The following is a 19,723-nucleotide window of genomic DNA, read 5'->3' as shown; positions in this document are numbered from 1 at the left end:
ATAGCAGATGCCAGGGGTAGAATTCTAGCAGGAGCTCCTTTGCATATTAGGCCCCACCTCCCTAATGTAGCCAATCCTCCAAGAGCTTGCAAGGCTTTGGTTAAACGCCAGGGGAATGTCGCTTCCTTTAACTAGATCCCAGTAGGCAGCCGTGTTGGACTGAAGCAATAGAACAAAACAGTAGACAAGGGCACCTTTAAGACAAACCAAGTTTCATTCAGAATGTAAGCTTTCGTATGCTCTCAAGCAGACTTCATCAGACAAAATGGGAATGGCAATCAGCAGTTCTTAATATAAGTGGACAGTGTAGAATCATGGGAATTGTTAGCAGATTAAAAGAATCACCAATAGGGATCTGTGTTTGTTAAATGTTAGGACAGTCTGCTTTTTATCACCCTTCGGTGTTTTTTCAGCCCTGCTTTTGTCCTAACACTAACAAACACAGATCCCTATTTGTGATTCTTTTAATCTGCTAAAAGCATTCCCGTGATTCTACACTGCCCACTTATATTAAGATTTGCTGCTTCCATTCCCATTTTGTCTGATGAAGTTGGCTTAAGAGCATACGAAAGCTTGCATTCCGAATAAAACCTAGTTGGTCTTAAAGGTGCACTTGTCTACTTCCTTCAGATGTCAGTGAAGGCACTGGCATTCGATGGGTGGGGCCGGAACGAATGTTGGTCCTGACCTAGCAAGATGATTCCTGTGCTTGCTCTGAAATGAATTGAGCTACATCGTTCAGGCACTCACACAAGTAGGGCTTTTTTTAATAGCAGGAACTCTTTTGCATATTAGGCCACACACCCCTGATGTAGCCAATCCTCCATGAGCTTACAGGGCTCTTCGTGCAGGGCCTACTGTAAGCTCCAGGAGGATTGGCTACATCAGGGGTGTGTGGCCTAATATGCAAAAGAGTTCCTGCTACACAAAAAGCCCTCCACGTTAGGCCCTGTCTTGTATTCACAGTCAGCTTGTGCTGGTAGCTGTCCGTGCTCCACCCCCAGATCACCAGGGGGTGATTACAACCGACCGCAGTGCATAGATCGTCTTGCTCCGATGGCATCTGCGCAGATCTATTCTCCCCTTCTGGCATCTAACTGGAATTGCAGGAACGCATATTTCATTTTTGCACCCTAGAGAAACATACCAGAGCATCGCTCGAGTATTTAGGGCATGTTGCCCCATACTGGAGAGGGCATTTCACAAACACTACCTGCAGAACTGTGCGGTCCCGTTCTCTTTAATGAGGTTTGCACAAATGTAAGTTTTTTGCTGGGGTGTGCGCCTCCCCCCGGCGCTACAGCCAGAAATTATTCTATAGAGGTGACCAATGAATTATGGCACGTGGGGATTTAGCATGGTGGCCCACGTTCAGGGAGGGCGAGGGGAGCATCTCTGCCAGGTGGAGCAGGATTGGTGTAGCACAGGGGTCCCTAAGATGCCTGTAAGCGCCATGGCACCCAGTGGCACCTTTCCTGATGCCCGCGAAGTATTTTAGAAAGTGGGAAGGAGCAGGTAGGGCTGTTGGTCACTAGAGAATTGATTGGCTGTGCATATTTTTTTAAACGTTGCTTTGGCAGCAATTGCTGCCACAAGGATCCTTATGCAATGAGTGAGGGTAAGCTGCAGCTGCCATTTCGTGGCTGGCTCCACCTCTTATTCTGGCCATTTTGTGGCTGGCTCCACCTCCCGTTGCGGCCATTTTGTGGCTGGCCCCACCTCCCATTGTGGCCATTTTGTGGCTGCATCCACCATACCGTGTCAGAATTCCAAAGGCGGCCAGAGGCTCCAAAAATGTTGGGGACCCCTGGCATAGCAAGATAAAGACCCCTGATCCTTTCGCGTCAAAATAGCCCTTATCTCCTAGTCAGCAGAGACATAAAGCCGGTACTGGTTGCAAAGAGAGAGAGGTTTCAAGTCATCACAAAAGATAGCCCATGAGTTAAATCCGATGTACAATGAGATGAGCCTTCAGCGGGAAGAAGGACCGCATTAGAAAAATCCCATGGTCAATATAGGACCTCCAAATCCTCTCTTCCGAATCCACTGGAAGAACCGTTTCCACGCTGATCTTTCAGCTACTGTTCCCCCTCCCAAAAGACGGAGGCGAACAGATGACCAGTAAGTGCTAAATAAGCAATACCGAATGGAAGAACAGATCTTGGTCCATACTGTAAAAGCTGAGGGGGGTGGGGGAAGATCACAGAGAGGAGAAGCAGAAGAGAAGCAAAGAAAATCCCCCTCTTCAATCTCGTTTTCCCTGGGGAGAGAGAAGCTGCTTCCACACAGAGGCTTTTCTCCACTTTGACTCAAACAGGAGCACTTTTTTTTTTGAGAGGGAGGGGGGAGCTTTTGTACGATATCAACCTGCAATTGTCCAAATTCCAGATTTTCCACATCCTTAATCCATCCATTTCGGCTTAACTCCTGTTTAAGTCGTGGTTGGTTTGCAAAGAACGCAGCCTGAGCAGTTAGTGTGGCGTGTGGAAAGAATGCCGTGCATCTTCCCGTCCTGCAAAGGCCAGGCCCCCATCAGCACCATTTCCCCCACTGTCGGCTGCTCACAGACAGCATTTTTTCAGCATCACCCCCCCCCTACTCCGCACAATGCCACCAGAGGGAATGTTTTAATTTAAAAAAATCTGTAGTTGCTATAGCACTACAGTCCTTTCAAATTCATTCATTGCCGCAACGCTATAAACACCACCAGAAAGGGGTTTTGGGGGGACTTTTAAAAAATGGCTTAACTGCTATAGCGCCACACCAGAGGGCTTTTCTATAGTGCTATAACGGCCTATTGCCACCAATCTATTCCAGTTGAAAATTGCATTGGAGTCATTATAGCACTATAGTGCATGCACAAAACAAACAAACAAAAAAGGACAGAGAGTCACCACAGAAGCTGAAATGACCGGGGCCCCAAGACCCAACATGAAGCTCCTTCAGAGGAAATGTGGAAGGGAAAAGCCAGAAAAGGAGACTGAGAAACGCAAAGGAGATTCCCATCAATAGAAGTTCCATCATTAACGCCTCTGTGCAGGCTGTGGTGACAACAATCGCGTGGAGCATCCTTCCTTCCGTGTGGAAGCAGCCAGAAGGCGATTTTGCTAACCCCCTGCTGCAGCTGGGAATCGGGATCATCCCCCAGCAATCTCCGTACGGGTACGGGGCTCCTGCAGCTATCGGTGTTGGGAAGTATCGTGGCTAAGTACAGAGCCTACAGGAAAGAGGCAGGAAGGGACCCATGACAGACTGTTAATGCTGACAAAGGGGAGAAAGTGCCGGAGAGAGAGCAAAAGCGTTCAAGTATCCTGGTCAGAGAACGGGGAACGAGCCCCAGGGCAGTCAAGAGTAAGTCTTTCCTCATTCCCCGGCCTCTGCTGTTAGGTCGCCTCTGCCTCCGTATCTTCGTCTGCCTCTAGGATGGAAGGCGGCCCTTTGCCTTCTTCCCCGCGGCCCGCTCGGCTCAGCACCTCCATCCATCGCTGTCGTAGCTCCTCGGTCTCGGGGCTGAAATACCAGCACAGGTGGCTCTGGCTGATCCGGAAGGCATGGCGGCGATCCACCCGCTCCCCGGGTTCGGGGAGGTTCACCTCGAAGCCAATCAGAGGCATCGAACGCTGGGCCTTCACGTCCTGTGGGATAACAGACAGTCAAGACTTAAGTGGTCAGAAGCAGAGGGCATGACCAGGACTGAAGATGCTGCGCTTGTTTACATCGACTGCCAGGATAAGCCTTACAGTCTGTCTGTAAGCCAGTTTGGTGCAGTGGTGAAGTGCGTGGACTCTAATCTGGAAGAACCAGGTTTGATTCCCCACTCCTCCACTTGCAGCTGCTGGAATGGTCTTGGGTCAGCCATAGCTCTCGTGGGAGCTGTCCTTGAAAGAGCAGCTTCTGGGAGAGCTCTCTCAGCCCCACCTACCTCACAGGGTGTCTGTTGTGGAGGAGGAAGATAAAGGAGATTGTGAGCCACTTTGATTCAGAGAGAAGGGTGGGGTATAACTCTATGGTCTTCTTCTTCTCCTCCCCACTCAACTCAGTGAGATATTTCAGAGAAGTTCAGATGGATAAACATCCATATTGGATGAAGGAGAAGAAGAAAAGTTTATTTTTATATCCCACTTTCCTCTACCAAAGGCGTCTCAAGGCAGCTTACGATCACCTTCCCTTCCTCTCTCCACAACCATGTGAGGTAGCTGGGGCTGAGAGAACCATGACTGGCCTAAGATCCCCCAGCAGGCTTCACACGAAGAAGTGGGAAGTCAAACCCAGTTCTCCAGAGTAGAGTCCACCACACTTAATCACGATACCATGCTGGCTTTCACTTTTGGATGAGCACCTTGGAGCAGGGGCGGCCACATAAACATCAGATGTTTGAGAGAAGGAAGGAAGGAAGAAAGGAAGATGGGAAGGGACAGAGGTGAAAAGAAAGCAATTATTTTTAAATGCATTCTCCAAGCCACCGGCCAGCTTGGCTTGGAAAAGTGATTGAAAAAGACAAATGCCTTCTCCAAGCTGGCGAACAGGGCAGTGGGGGCGTAAAGAGCCACACAATATGTGTGAAAGAGCCACACATGTGTGAAAAAGCCGCAGTTTGGCCACCCCTGTCTTAGTTACTCAAGGGAGAGGAGATTGGAATTTGCAAGGAATTAAGATGCAGGGTAAAAGCCATGTTTGGTGTAGTGGTGAAGTGTGTGGACTCTTATCTGGGAGAATCGGGTTTGATTCCCCACTCCTCCACTTGCACCTGCTGGAATGGCCTTGGGTCAGCCATAGCTCTGGCAGAGGTTGTCCTTGAAAGGGCAGCTGCTGTGAGAGCCCTCTCCAGCCCCACCCACCTCACAGGGTGTCTGTTGTGGGGGAGGAAGGTAAAGGAGATTGTGAGCCGCTCTGAGACTCTTCGGAGTGGAGGGCGGGATATAAATCCAATATCTTCTTATCTTCAATCTTCATGTGGAGGAGGGGTGGGGGTGGGTGACAGAGCCGGCCCTAGGTCCTGCAGCGCCCCAGGCAGCCTTGCCGCCCACCCCACCCCCACCCCCGCCGCCACTCCCCTGTCCCCACTCTCCCTGCCGCCGCTTCACAGCCCAGCAGTGGGGAGAAGCGATGGCAAAGGGGAAGACAGCAGTGATCAGGTGAGGAAGGAAGCGGGGAGAAGTGGCGGCAAGGCAATGGGGGGAAGACAGCAGGGATTGGGGAGGGGAAGGGGACAGGGAGAAGTGGCAACAAGGGAAGAAGCAGCAATCGGAGGCGGGGAGAAGCAGTGGCAAGGCAAGGGGGGAAGACAGCAACAATTCGGGGATCGGAAGGGGAAGGAATTTTTGTAAACAAAAGGTGGGTGCGCCCAATTTGGTGCCCCTCTAGGGCCAGCACCCTAGGCAAGCGCTTAGTCTGCCTAGTGGAAGAGCCGGCCCCGGCGACAGCCATACCTGCGGGGCTCCGTAGATGTAGAGCACAAGGGGCTCATTTTCAGGGATGACAAACCAGCCCTTGTGCCAGGCCTTCCCTCCTTTCTCCATGTAGTGCAAGAAGCTGCAGATCACGCTGTTCTCTGCCACCACGGAAGCCTGTTTCTGCGGAAGAGGGGAGAAGAAGAGAGGTCGGTCAGATGCAGAGCAAGTCAAAGACAGGCAGCCAACCCACCTACACAGGCACATGTGTAGGGATCAGGGCTTTTTTTTTCTGCCAGAGCCCGCAGGAGCAGAGCTCTGCCTTGGCTGGCTAAGGCTCCAGTTGCCCCGACCCGCCATGCAGCAGCCCCGTGCTCCCAGGCCGGGCGGTGTGGCCTCATGTGCAAATGAGCTCCTGCTGGGCTTTTTCTACCCCCAAAAAAAGCACTGGTAGTAATTACAGGAAGAGCCCCGTGGCGCAGAGCGGTAAAGCTGCAGTACTGCAGTCGGAGCCCTCTGCTCATGACCTGAATTAGATCCCGGCAGAAGCTGGTTTGTCAGGTAGCCAGCTCGAGGTTGACTCAGCCTTCCATTCCTCCGAGGTCGCTCAAATGAGTCCCCAGCTTGCTGGGGGGGAAGCGTAGATGACTGGGGAAGGCAAGGGCAAACCACCCCGTCAAAAGTCTGCCGTGAAAACGTTGTGAAAGCAACGTCACCCCAGAGTCGAAATCGACTGGTGCTTGCACAGGGGACTACCTTGACCTTTATTAATTACTGTACATGTGAGATGAGAAGACTGCATTTTACAAGTTCTGTGCACTAGACGGCGTGCTTTGTCCCATACTGCTGTCATGGAAGCAGGGCTGCCAAGTCTGACTCAACAAATATCTGGGGACTTTGCAGATGGAGGCGGAGGCAAGGTTGTGACGACCACGACTGAACTCTCTTCGGAGTTCCGGCCATTATACCGAAAGGGACCACACACATTTTAAATGCCTTCCTTCCAATGAAGGATGGGGCACCTTCTTTCGAGGCTCATAAAATTAGACCCCCTGATCCAATCTTTCTGAAACTTGGGGGATGTTTGGAGGAGAGGCACCGGATGATATGCGGAAAATTTTGTGCCATTATCTCAGAAAACAACCCCCCCCCCCAGAGCCCCAGATACCCACAGATCAATTCTCTATTATACCCTAAGAAAATTGATCTCCATAAGGTATAATGAAGCGCCCAGCAGACATTTCTTTCACCTCCACCACCGCTTTCTGATAACCCTGCAGTGGGGGGAGGGCCTCTGAACCGGGGGATCCCCTGTCCCCAACTGGGGATTGGCAACCCTACATGGAATCTGGCTGCTGTTGAGCCAGCTACCCCATCCCCCTCTGTCTGTGGGGCAGGGTCATGGGCAGCTGGCTCCTTTCCAGCATGGGGCCTGAAGAAGCAGCCCTTTTGCCCATCGGTTAAAGCCATTCCTGGTCTGAGACCTTGGAGAACAAGACAGTACTGAATCAGTGGGCCAAAAGGTCTGGTTTCAGTTGTCTGAACTGGAAAACATTTCAATAACCACCAGGGGGCACCAAAAGACAAATTCTGCAAGTGATGCAAGTTTTTACATCAAGGGTCCCTAACATAGGGCCCCTGGGCACCATGGCCCTCACCAAATACTTTTAGAAAGTGTGAGGGGCTAGGTGGGATGTGGCCCAGCAGGGATTTTTTAGAAAGTGTGAGGGGCTAGGAGGGATGTTGGCCCAGCAGGGATTTTTTAGAAAGTGTGAGGGGCTAGGAGGGATGTTCGCCCAGCAGGGATTTTTTAGAAAGTGTGAGGGGCTAGGAGGGATGTTGGCCCAGCAGGGATTTTTTAGAAAGTGTGAGGGGCTAGGAGGGATGTTGGCCCAGCAGGGATTTTTTAGAAAGTGTGAGGGGCTAGGAGGGATGTTCGCCCAGCAGGGATTTTTTAGAAAGTGTGAGGGGCTAGGTGGGATGTTGGCACAGTAGAGATTTTTTTAGAAAGTGAGAGGGGCTAGGTGGGATGTTTGCCCAGCAGGGATTCTGACTGGCTGTGCAGATTTAAAAGGCATCCTGTTAAATGGCGTTTTTGTCTGAAATGGTGAATTGTTACTATTAGAGATGTATAACTTCACTCCCTGACATTTTGTGGTTAGCCCTGCCTCCTGTGGCAGCCATTTTGTAATTGGCTCCCCCTCCTGTGGCCGCCATTTTGTAGCTGTGTTCACCACTCCGCATAAGAATTGCAAAGGTGCCCACATGCTCAAACGGGTTGGGGACCCCGTTTGTCAACTCTTCCACATCTCAGGCTGGAGGCACGGTGCCTATGGAAAGCCACTCTCAAGGTCCTCCATATTCCTCAGTTGGCAAGTTAGCCTCTCATTTCAAGGTGCAACTTCCCAAGAAGGCTATAAGGGAGAAAAGAGCGGAAGAACCACAAAGATAGGGAACATCAGAAAGATCCTGCATGAGAATGCCAGAAGCTGGGCAAGCCGAGGGAAATCCTTCTGCAAGTCAAATGCTCTCCACTGCAGGAAGACATCAGAGAAGCCATGTTGGATCAGGCCAATGGCCCATCTAGTCCAACACTCAGTGGCCAAAGACCTAGGTGCCATCAGGAGGTCCACCAGTGAGGCCAGGACACTCCTACTGTTGCCCCTCCCAAGCACCAAGAATACAGAGCATTACCGTACTTGCCCCAGACAGAGAGTTCCAACAATACGCTGTGGCTAATAGCCACTGATGCACCTCTGCTCCAGATGTTTATCCAACCCCTTCTTGAAGCTGGCTATGCTTGTAGCTGCCACCACCTCCTGTGGCAGTGAATTCTGTGTTAATCACCCTTTGGATGAAGACGTACTTCCTTTTATCCGTTCTAACCCGACTGCTCAGCAACTTCATTGAATGTCCACGAGTTCTCGTATTGTGAGAAAGGGAGAAAAGGACTTCTTTCCCCGTAGGATTTCGCAGGGCAGGTCAATCCCCCCAGCCTCACCTCCAGAATGGATCTCCGGCGCTGAGGCGTATTGGGGTGCAGGGCCGGACTGGCGGGAGAGCCCTGGAGCGTCGTGTAGCAGTCGGCGCAGACCCGGTTGGGCCGGTTGTTGTCGTAGACCAGGCGAGCCCGGAACTCGGAACATTTTCCACAGACCACCTGTAAGGAGCGGGCAACGGAAGATGAGTCGTGGGGACATAACAAGAGCCAAATTATACTATGCACAGAGTCAATCGGTAAAGCCAGGAAAGGACTGTACAATTTTACTCTGCAGGTGGGGAGCTGCACGCATGTAGAAATAAACCCATTCCTTGCACATATATTATTAACACATTAAGGAGAATGATTCAGCCAGGCTTATATTATTATTTGGCCACTGAGTCACAGCCTACTCATTATGACCTTTAGGGTTTCCAAGGCATGAGATGGGCAGAGGTGATTTTTAATGTTTTTTTTTTCAAATGAAAGAAGTTTATTTAACCTTGAATACTGAAACATATGCAAATCCAGATAGCAATAGTGATAACCATAAAAGAAATATACAGATGGGGATACACTGTGCACATAAATGTATATTTATGTAGGAATATAAATGAGCATGTAAACATTAACCAAAGCAAAAAAAGAAAAAGGAGGGGGAAAGGAGGCTAGGGGGAAGGAAGAAAAAAGTATTTGAGATCTAATCTCACATTTCAGTAACCAGGTTCTACTTCAGGGGTGGCCAAACTTGTTTAATAGAAGAGCCACACAGAATAAACATCAGGTGTTTGAGAGCCACAAGATGCCAGATGTTTGAGAGGAAGAAAGGAAGGCAGGAAAATGGAGGAGGGAGGGAGAGGTGGAAAGAAAGCGACTTTAACTTTAAATGCATTCTCCAGGCTGCTGGCTAGCTTTGCTTGGAGAAATGATTTAAAGAGACAAATGCCTTCTCCAAACTGGCTGACGGGGCAGTGGGGGCTTCAAGAGCCACACAATATGTGTGAAAGAGCCACATGTGGCTCCCAAGCTGCAGTCTGGCCACCCCTGGTCTACATTAGCAGGTTGGGATAAGTAATCAGAAAATGATTATTTTTTCATATGAAGGATTAATAGCAAGAATGTCGTTATCCATTAAGTAGTGCACCATGTTGCTTGCCACATCTCTTGAAACAATTTCTGATATAGTTCCAAGTCAAAAATAAGAAAATGACTAGCAATCTTGGTCTGTAAGTAAAATTCCCAAAGTTTGCATTGCCAGTTGATTACAGAGGAGGGGGCAGAGGATATTTTGCCATTGACTGGCTCTGTGCGGCGGCCCTGGAATTCCTTGTTGGTCTCCCATCCAAGCTGCCATTCACTCTGAGAGAGCCAGTTTGGTGTAGTGGTGAAGACTCTTATCTGGGAGAACCGTGTTTGATTCCCCACTCCTCCCCTTGCAGCTGCTGGAATGGCCTTGCGTCAGCCATACTCTCGCAGAGCTGTCCTTGAAAGGGCAGTTTCTGTCAGAGCTCTCTCAGCCCCACCCACCTCATAGGGTGTGTGGGGGGAGAGAGATAAAGGCAATTGTGAGTTGCTCTGAGACTCTGAGATTCAGAATATAGAGCAGGATATAAATCCAATATCATCTTCATCTTCTTTTTCAAAGATATCTTTCTAGCTTTGTAACTAATAAACTAATGTTCTATGAGTAGAGACTTTTGGGGGAGGAAGGACACCCCATTGACCTCTCTGTACTTGCAGAGAAGGAGAAGGAGGTTTGGATTGGTACCCTGCCCTTCACTCTGAGAGAACTACAACTGACCCAAGGTCACCCAACTGGCTGCATGTGGAGGAAGAGGATTGGGGAATCCAGATTAGAGCCCATCGCTCTTAAGCATCACACCACCCTGCCTACACTACACTTGGCCATCGTATGCCTGTCTTGACTTTCTTCCTGGTGTTATGAAATCAGATGGGAGTAGCAAACACTCACATGGCCGCAAGCCCGGCAATGGTGCCTCCGCTTGGTGAGGGCGTTGAAGGGCTCCTTGCACTGCATGCACATGGTCACCTCCTTCTCCCGGATGGGCGTGGGTGCCCGTCGTCCCAGCTCACACCCCTGCAGTCAGAGCAGCAAGCCCAAGGAGGTTAAAATATATATACCTAAAAGCACCAGGAGTCATCATTCCATTTATGAGAGTGCAGAACAGAGAGCTATTTAAAAAAAAAAATAGAAAAAATTGTCTAGGCCTAGGGTTGCCAAGTCCAATTCAAGAAATATCTGGGGACTTTGGGGGTGGAGCCAGGAGACACTGGAGGTGGAGCCAGGAGCAAGGGTGTGACAAGCGTAACTGAACTCCAAAGGGAGTTCTGGCCATCACATTTAAAGGGACCGCACACCTTTTAAAATGCCTTTCTTCCGTAGGAAATAATGAAGGAGAGGGGCACCTTCTTTTGGGGCTCATAGAATTGGACCCCCTGGTCCAATCTTTTTGAAACTTGGGGAGCATTTTGGGGAGAGGCCCTGGGTGCTATACTGAAAATTTGGTGCCTCTACCTAAAAAAACAGCTCCCCCCAGAACCCCAGATACCACCAGTTCTCCATTATTTCCTATGGGAATGTCTCCATAGGAAATAACAGAGTTCCCAGCAGACATTCCCCTCCCCTCCCCCCACTTTCTGATGAGTTTGAAGCAGGGGGAGGGCCTCCAAACCGGGGGATCCCCTGCCCCCCCCCCCCGGGGATTAGCAACCCTATCTAGGCCAGGGGTCCCCAGCACGGTAACACCTTTCTCAGTCCTTGCCGGGGGTTTTTAGAAAGTGGGCAGGGCCAAGTAGGGCTTTTGCCCAGCGTGATTTCTGATTGGCCGCTGGGGATCTGATTGCCTGTTCAGATTTTTCAAAACATTGGTTTAACAGCATACTCCCCAATACACACAAGACCATGGGGCCGCTCTCCTTTAATCCAACAGGATCCCAAAGCACTCTGAAAACCCCTTCAGCTCAGCCAAGCTCCAACACAAACTGGAAACTGTTTATGCCAGCGCGAGCTCCCCCCCCCCCCCAACACACACACACGCACAAAGGGCAGAGATTCACGCGCAAACATGGCAGTGGCTCACAGGCGAATTGGGCGGCGTTTCGTCCTCGCTTATCAGCTGCTTGAAGGTCTCCAGAGTCTGCTCGTGCTTCTGGATTGTCGCCTGGATCGCCTGGTGGTTTGTAAAAACAGGGCATTTGTGGCCACGGACAAACAGATCTCTGAACCGAGAAAGGGAAGCTGAAAAAGATGAACGGCTGTGGGGAACCCCTATGCCCATACTTTCCCCCAGGGCTTTTTTGTAGCAGGAACTCCTTTGTATATTAGGCCACACCTCCCTGATGTAGCCAATCCTCCAAGAGTATAGCAGGGGTGTCAAACATGTGGCCCAGGGGCTGAATCAGGCCCCTGGAGGGCTCCTATCAGGCCCCCGAGCAACCGGCTGTCATCTGCTTCCTTCTCCCTCTCGCTTGCTTCCTTCTGCATCACAGCTTGCTTTGCAAGACTTGCTCAATCGCATAGGAGCTACAGAGCAAAACCTCTATTTTCTCCATTGGCTGAGGCTCCTCACTTGGATCGGAAGAGGGAATGGTAGAGCTTGTTTTTCCAGGCTCTCTCAATCGCACAATAGAGCTACTGAGCCAAGCCTCTCTTCCTTCCCCCTCTTGGTCCCCTGGGGAAGGAAGGAAGGAAGGAAGGAAGGAAGGAAGGAAGGAAGGAAGGAAGGAAGGAAGGAAGGAAGGAAGGAAGGAAGGAAGGAAGGAAGGAAGGAAGGAAGGAAGGAAGGAAGGAAGGAAGGAAGGAAGGAAGGAAGGAAGGAAGGAAGGAAGGAGATAGTTCTTCTTTTGCCCAGTTCCCTGGATCCCATGAGAGAGAAAAGAAAGCACCTTTAAGACAAAACAAGTGCTAATGTTTTAAGCATGATTTAAGGGTTTTATATATATATATATATATATATATATATATATATATATATATATATATATATATATATATATATATATATATATATATATATATATATATATATATTTAATTGTGTTTGTGTCCTTTTTAAAGCTTATATCTCTACTACCTAAGCTTAAATAGGTATACACATGGCCTGGCCCGACATGGCCTGGCCCAACAAGAACTCATTTATATCAGATCCGGCCCTCATAACAAATGAGTCTGACACCCCTGCTTTAAGATGCTACAGAACTCTTGCTCTTTTCTCCCGGCTGCCCTCTCTTCTCAATTGGGAGGCCTAGTCTAAGAATCCTACATTCTGCAGTGCTAGTTAAAGAATGGGAGACTTCACAGGAATTGCAGGAAACAACGGCAGGTAAAAGACTGCATTCAGGGGCGGGTGAGTAAGACTGGCAGTTACCTGGATCCAATCTCTCTTCTCCTCTTCAGTCCTAAAGGACGACAAAGAATTCACCCAGGTTAGGGTTAGAACACAGACTAGTACATTTCAGAGAGGCATCAATAGAATCTCTATAGCAGGGGTGGCCAAACATGATAAACGTAAGAACCACATAGAATAAATGTCAGATGTCTGAGAGCCACAAGACATTAATGTCAGAGGGAGGGAGGAAGGAAAGAAAGAAAGAAAGAAAATGTATTAGGGAGAGGTGGAAAGAAAGCAACTTTAAAATACATTCTCCAAGCCGCCAACTGACTTGACATGGAGATGTGATTTAAAAAGAGAAATGCCTTCTCCGACTGAAAGGGTGGTGGGGACTTCGCGAGCCACACAATATGTGTAAAAGAGCCACATGTGACTCCCGAGCCAGTTTGGCCAGCCCTGTTCTATAGACACTTTCAGAGGGCGGCCAGTTTGAGTCCCATAGCACCTCAGATTCTGAAAAGATTTTGGGGGATGTGCGAACTTTTGAGAATCAGAGCTCCTTTTCTCAGACATCTGACAATGCCAAACAAAGGGAGCTTTGATTTCTGGAAAGCTTCATGCCCCAAAAACCTTGTTAGTCTCTAAGGTGTCCTGGATTCGAATCTAACCATAGCAGTGCAATAGATTTTGTGGGATCATACACAATATAAATATATTGTCAAAGCTGATTTATTTAACAAAAAATACGCGCACTGATATGAAAATCGGCAAGTTAACGCTCCTGTGTCAGCCCTGACTTCTCCAGAAATAACTGAGAGGGGTGATGACTGCCTTTGGAAATCTTACAACAAAGTTTTGAGTCCAGCAGCACCTTTAAGACCAACAAAGTTTGATTCTAGGTGTGTACAGGCCTCTGGGTGTACATGCACTTCCTCAGATGCAATGGAACGAAGAAGAAGCATGCTCACACACAAGAGCTCAGACCTTGATTAAAACTTTATCAGTCTTAAAACTGCCACTGGATTCAAACTGTATTCTACTCAGGGCTTTTTTTTTAGCAGGAGCACACAGGAACGCTGTTCCGGTTGGCTTGATACCAGGGGGTGTGGCCTAATATGCAAATGAGTTCCCCCTAGGATGTGTGTGTATTTACAAAAAAGCCCTGTGTGAAACAATAGTGATGTCAGGGGGTGTGGCCTAATATGCAAATGAGTCCCTGCTGGGGGGTTTTTCTACCAAAAAAGTTCTGATTCTACTACTTCCGACCAACACGGCTGCCCACCTGGATCTATCCTTCTTCAAATTTTAGTTTACATCACAACTACCCGCCCCTTTCAAAGGAGCCATTTTCCTTCTTCTATTGCTTACTAAGATCTCACCATTGGGAAGACAAAACAAAGGCTAAAGACTAAAGAAGATTTGGGGAACAGCTGAAGAAGATATTTTTGGGATACAACACAACCATCGTATCCCTTAAGCTCAGGGCTTTTTTTGTAGCAGGGACTCCTTTGCATATTAGGCCACACCCCCTGATAGAGCCAATTGTCCGAGAGCTTACAGGGCTCTTCGTACAGGGCCTACTGTAAGCTCTTGGGGGATTGGCTACATCGGGGCGTGTGGCTTAATATGCAAAGGAGTTTCTGCTACAATAAAAAGCCCTGCTTAAGCTCAAGAGGCATTAATACTCAGATCCTTTATCTATCACTAAAACAGCAATACAACTTGACACCAAAGACAGTAAAAGACACATGTCATTTTCTTGAGAAATGGCAGTCATTTCTATGATACTCAGATTAAAGACATATATATATATATATTGACGTCCTTTTATATATATATATATATATATATATATATATATATATATATATATATATATATATATATATATATATATAAAAGGACGTCAATACAGACTTTATTAAATAGGCTCTGTGACATCTTAAAACCTTCATAGCCTCTTTTGCTTTCCCTTGGGAGAGTACCTTGATAAAAACCAGGTCTTTTTTGGTAGCAGGAGCTCCTTTGCATATTAGGCCACACACCCCTGAGGTAGCCAATCCCCCAAGAGCTTACAGGGCTTTTCTCACAGGGCCTCCTGTAAGCTTCAGGAGGATTGGCTACATCAGGGGTGTGAGCCTAATATTCAAAGGAGTCCCTGCTACAAAAAAAAAGCCCTGATAAAAACGTATGATTTATACCATCTTTCTGTCTCCCGAAAGAAATCAGCATCTTATAATTTTCCCAGGCATGATACTGCTTCTGAGAAGGTATTGTTATGTTATTGGAATTTGATGCAGGTTTCTATGTGCAAATTCAAAAGAAAGATTTTTTTTTAAAGGAAGCGACAGCAGTTGTTACAGTGCACCACACTATGGTATTCATGGTGGACTCTGACAGGCAGATACCCGATAGCCTAACCTGAGGTGACTGGGAGAAACAGAGAGAAGCAATTCGAGGAAAACAGAGTTACTACCGGGGTGAGGCAACGGAAGACAAGAAAAGCCGACAAGAATTCCTGCTGGATCAGGGCCAACAGAGGTATTCGGGACTGCTGAAGGTACCTGGCTTGGAGCTCTAGGGATCGCTGCTTCCCTGATACAAGAAAGGTCCGGGGCACGTTGAGGCTGCTGGTCTCTTTCAACTGCAGAAGGGGAAATATGAAGACCCAGAGTTGGTTCACACATGCATTCGGTCATCCATAGCTCCAGGGGAAGACTAACGTGCACAAATCAATAACTGCCGATCAACCGCTGCTGTTCAAATTTTCTATATGTCCTCAGTTAGTATATGTGGAGAAACGCCATTTTAGTCAGTGGTGGTGCTTCATTGGCAGGGATCAGTAAACTCCTCAGCAGGCTTTGTAGCCTTCCCCTCACTCCCCCCCTCCCTTCCAGAGCCAAACCAACAACTCTAGGGGGAAAGCCTCCTAGAGAGGCAGGAAGTTCTTTTGTTCTCTGCATGGGAGTTAGGAGGAAGAGTTTTTCAGTTTGCAGCTGGCGCTCTGGAAGAGAGGTTGCTTGCCTGTGAGCTCCTGCCTGTGGGGGAGGCCTGCTCAGGAAAATGAGGCCTCCAGGCAGTAAGATAAAGTAAGTCATCCAAAAGGGCAGGGCATGTTTAGATCAGGGCCAGCAGGATGCGTTTATAATCAACTTTTCTTTGTTATGCTGTGTGCTGTGCGGGTGCTGTGCTAACTTTTTAAATGCAACTGTTTTTGTTTTGTTCTTCTTTTCTTTTTCTCTTTTAAATAAATATATTTTTACTGTTTGAATGCTGGCAGTCAATCTCTGTAACACATAGATCCCCAACCGCTCTAGACCACGCTGTGTTAAGAAGGGGGCCCCGGGGAAGGCATGCAGTTGGATAAGGTGCCAATCCTCCAGGGGTGCCCCAAAGAAGTGCTGAGGTCTCTGTGAAACCCAAGTGCAGGGTGGCAGAGGACCTTGAGGCCTAGCCTCATAGCTGGAGAGGGGGATTGGGAGTCCTGTTCCTCTCAATCTGAACCCCTAGACTGAGCAGGTGGTGGCAGCGAGCCCAAGGGGCAGGAGGAGAAATAGCTCCCTCCAGGAGTTGGCAACTCCATAGGGAGCAGACGGGACCGGGTCTGAAGGCAGAATCGGGCCGGTTCCGCCACAGTATACATTTCTGTGGCATGGGTTCAGACGTTCATTTAGCACTGAGTCACCAAATGATGGTCACACACGTGTGAACCACCCGCAGATGAGCCTTATGGCACTGATATCCACCCTCATGCTCAAACATATGGTTTCACACACCCCCTTTCCCCACCCAGAAATTGTACCAGGAGCTCTGGGCGAGGCTAGCTCCCTCCACAAACTTATTATATGCTCCCAGCTGTTCCACTTTCGAAGGTCTCCCAGGAGGTAATCTCCTGTTCCCCTCTCTCTTCACTTACCTCCATCCCATCCATGTCTATCCTAGCGCGGACTCCATACTTCTGTCCAATGAGACGCAGCTTTGGCACACAATACAGCAAACGATCGTTGAACTGGGAGGAGCGGGGGAGAACATAAGAGAAGCAAAATTGGTTCAGGCCAATGGCCCATCCAGTCCAGCACTCTGTGTCACCCAGTGGGCAAAACCCAGGGTTCCTCAGGAGATCCTCTAGTAGGGCCAGAACTCCAGAAGTCCCCCCACTGTTGCCCCCCAAGCACCAAGAATACCGACACATCACAGCTCCAGACATAAGAACATAAGAGAAGCCATGCTGGATCAGGCCAATGACCCATCTAGTCCAACACTCTGTTTCACACAGTGGCCAAAAAAAGAGAGTTGACATTGAAATCATACAAAGCGGAAGGATTCCTTTCCCACCCTGAGTTAGGAAAGGTTTTAAAGGGAACTTCTGCTACCAGCTCTCACCAGGATCAAGTAGCGGTCCTGCGTGGTGCCGTTCTTAGCTGAAAGCTTCAGGATGTGGCCTTCCTTGATGAGCTCGTTGGTGGGATTCACAATGTCCTCCTCCCCTCCGAGCAGCTCATAAACCTTCAGCAACGAGTGCATTCTCTCCTAAAGAGGGTGACAGCCAGCAGTTCAACAGAGAATAGCATGCTGGGTAGCAGGGGCCACTTCATAGAAAAAGAGGTGCCAGAGCTCATTAGCGCAACCCGTTTGCATCTGCCACACACCCCTGACATCACCGGAAGGTGGACTAAATTATATCAGCTCAGCATCTATCTTCAAATGCTTCTTGAATTAGAACTGTCGTCATAAAACCTGACTCCCATCCAACGTTCCCTCTAAGCCAGGGTTGGCCAAACTGTGGCTCGGAAGCCACATGCAGCTCTTTTGCACATATTGCGTAGCTCTCGAAGCCCCCACTGCCCGCCAACCAGCTTGGGGAAGGCATTTGTCTCTTTAGATCACTTCTCCAAGTCAAGCCAGCTGGGAGCTTGGAGAATGCATTTAAAGTTAAAGTTGCTTTCCTTCTAGCTTTCCCTCCCCAATCTATTTCCCTCCCTCCCCCCCTTTGTCTTGTGGATCTCAAACATCCGACGCTCATGTCTTGCGGCTCTCAAGCGTCTGGTGTTTATATCTATGCGGCTCTTACATTAAGCAAGTTTGGCCACCCCTGCTCTAAGCCATAAAGTCTTGTGAGCAAAAATTCGACTTTGTGAGCTACTGGCATCAAAGTTGTGAGCTCCTGCACAAATTAGTTTGCTCTGGGGCTATTTTTCCTGAGATAAAGACAAAAATGTGTGAGCCGGAGGCCAAAAATCTGTGAGCTAGCTCACACCAACTCAGCTCAGAGGGAACACTGCTCCCCTCAGAATTTTAAAATTACTTTCTCCTGTGTGGCCACAGCGGCTGGATGAAGATTTCCATCTGTCCGTTTTATATGCTTTGGTTATTTTTCTTCCCATTTTTTGTGGAAAAGTTTGTCGAATCCTTGAGTTCAGCAAAATTCTCACAGGAGGTTTGAACAACGGAACCCAGAAGCAAGTATTTTGGGGCGGGGGAAAGAAAGAAAGAAAGCACAATAAAATTTTAGGGGTTGTAGCCTGCTGGGTAGGATGTTGGATGGAGTCTGGAGAATCACAAGTTCCAATTCAGCATGGTGTAGTGGTTGGAACAGTGGACTCTAATGCGGAGAACTGGGTTTGATTCCCCATTCTCCTGCATGCAGCCAGCTGGGTGAACCTTGGGCCAGTCACAGTTCACTCAGAACTCTCTCAGCCCCACCTGCCTCACAAAAAGCCTGTTGTGGGAACAGGGATATAGCCAAAAAAGTTTGGTTGGAGGAGCGTGGGGAAATCCAGGGGACAGGGGGAAAGGATAAGGCTACCATATGCTACCTTGAGACTCCTTAGGGTAGAGAAAAGCAAGGTATAAAACCCAAATTTTCTTCTTCCGATCTCCACTAGGCTGTGAAGGGCAGCGACTTTTAGTCAATTTGTCCTTTCTCTTGACCTAACCAGCCCCATAAGGTTGTGCTGAGGATCAGACAGGGTGAAGAAAGTCCCCTGTGAACCCACCAGTGTTCCCTCTAAGCTAAGTTAGTGTGAGCTAGCTCATAATTTTTTAACCTCCAGCTCACATCTTTTTGTCTTAGCTCAGGAAAAATGGCCCCAGAGCAAATTAATTCATGTAGTCACAGAATCATAGAGTTGAAAGGGACCTCCAGAGTCATCTACTCCAACATCCTGCACAATGCAGGAAACGCACAAACACCTCCCCCTAAATTCATAGGATCTGCATTGCTGTCAGATGGCCATCTAGCCTCTGTTGAAAAACCTCCAAGGAAGCCTGTTCCACTGAGGAACTGCTCTAACAGTCAGGAAGTTCTTCCTAATGTTGAGCCAGATTTAATTTCAACCCATTGGTTCTGGTCCTACCTTCAATCACCACTTTAATGCCAGCAGCTCACAAAGTAGAATTTTTGCTCACAAGTCTTTACAGCTTAGAGGGAGCATAGAAACCCACCATGGTTTCCCTGGGAAACTGCAGGGCTCTTATTCTAGCAGGAGCTCTTCTGCATATTAGGACACGCCTCCCTGATGTAGCCAATCCTCCTGAAGCTTACAGTAGGCCCTGTAAGAAGAGCCCTCTAAGCTCTTGGAGGATTGGCTGCATCAGGGGGGGGCGTGCCCTAAAATGCAGAGGAGCTCCTGCTGGAAAAAGAGCCCATCGAGGATTCCTCCCTTCAACTCTTACCATTTTCCGGATGGCGGCGTTCGAGTGCTCGGCTGCCGTGGCGATGAGTTCGAGGGATTCTGAGCACGGGGAGGAGAGAAAGCAACATTAACTCGACAGGCCTGACTCTGCCATGCTCGCTTGCCGAGCTAGAAGCTGAAACGCTAGACACAAACATCAGCAGGAATCAAATCATGCAAGTCAGGGCCCTCAAAATGGCATCATCTGCAGCGCCATCCTAAATAGATTTGAGTTCAGTAACACCTTTAAGACTAACAAGATGGGAGAGTATGAGCTTTCGGGAGTCAAAGCTCCCCGTAACGGATACAAGTGTGTAGGGACCCCGT

General features: G+C 48.6%; 1 protein-coding gene across 1 annotated transcript in view; it reads right to left on the bottom strand.

Annotated features, from left to right (window-relative positions):
• Nucleotides 1–3,209: 3,209 nt before the first annotated feature.
• The window catches only part of FGD1 (FYVE, RhoGEF and PH domain containing 1), a 104,300-nt gene continuing 87,786 nt past the window's right edge, over nucleotides 3,210–19,723 (bottom strand). Inside the window, exons 9-18 of the mRNA XM_060253116.1 lie at nucleotides 19,398–19,456; nucleotides 17,106–17,252; nucleotides 16,639–16,731; nucleotides 15,287–15,366; nucleotides 12,759–12,789; nucleotides 11,472–11,561; nucleotides 10,343–10,468; nucleotides 8,392–8,550; nucleotides 5,430–5,573; nucleotides 3,210–3,635 (exon numbers count right to left, since the gene is read on the bottom strand). Of these exons, the coding sequence (XP_060109099.1) occupies nucleotides 3,384–3,635; nucleotides 5,430–5,573; nucleotides 8,392–8,550; nucleotides 10,343–10,468; nucleotides 11,472–11,561; nucleotides 12,759–12,789; nucleotides 15,287–15,366; nucleotides 16,639–16,731; nucleotides 17,106–17,252; nucleotides 19,398–19,456 (1,181 nt within the window). The 3' untranslated portion in view covers nucleotides 3,210–3,383. The remainder of the gene's footprint in view (nucleotides 3,636–5,429; nucleotides 5,574–8,391; nucleotides 8,551–10,342; nucleotides 10,469–11,471; nucleotides 11,562–12,758; nucleotides 12,790–15,286; nucleotides 15,367–16,638; nucleotides 16,732–17,105; nucleotides 17,253–19,397; nucleotides 19,457–19,723) is intronic.

The sequence above is a fragment of the Heteronotia binoei genome, chromosome 13, assembly GCF_032191835.1.
Source record: "Heteronotia binoei isolate CCM8104 ecotype False Entrance Well chromosome 13, APGP_CSIRO_Hbin_v1, whole genome shotgun sequence".
NCBI classification, from domain to species: domain Eukaryota; kingdom Metazoa; phylum Chordata; class Lepidosauria; order Squamata; family Gekkonidae; genus Heteronotia; species Heteronotia binoei.
This window is presented reverse-complemented; position numbering and strand designations above follow the sequence as displayed.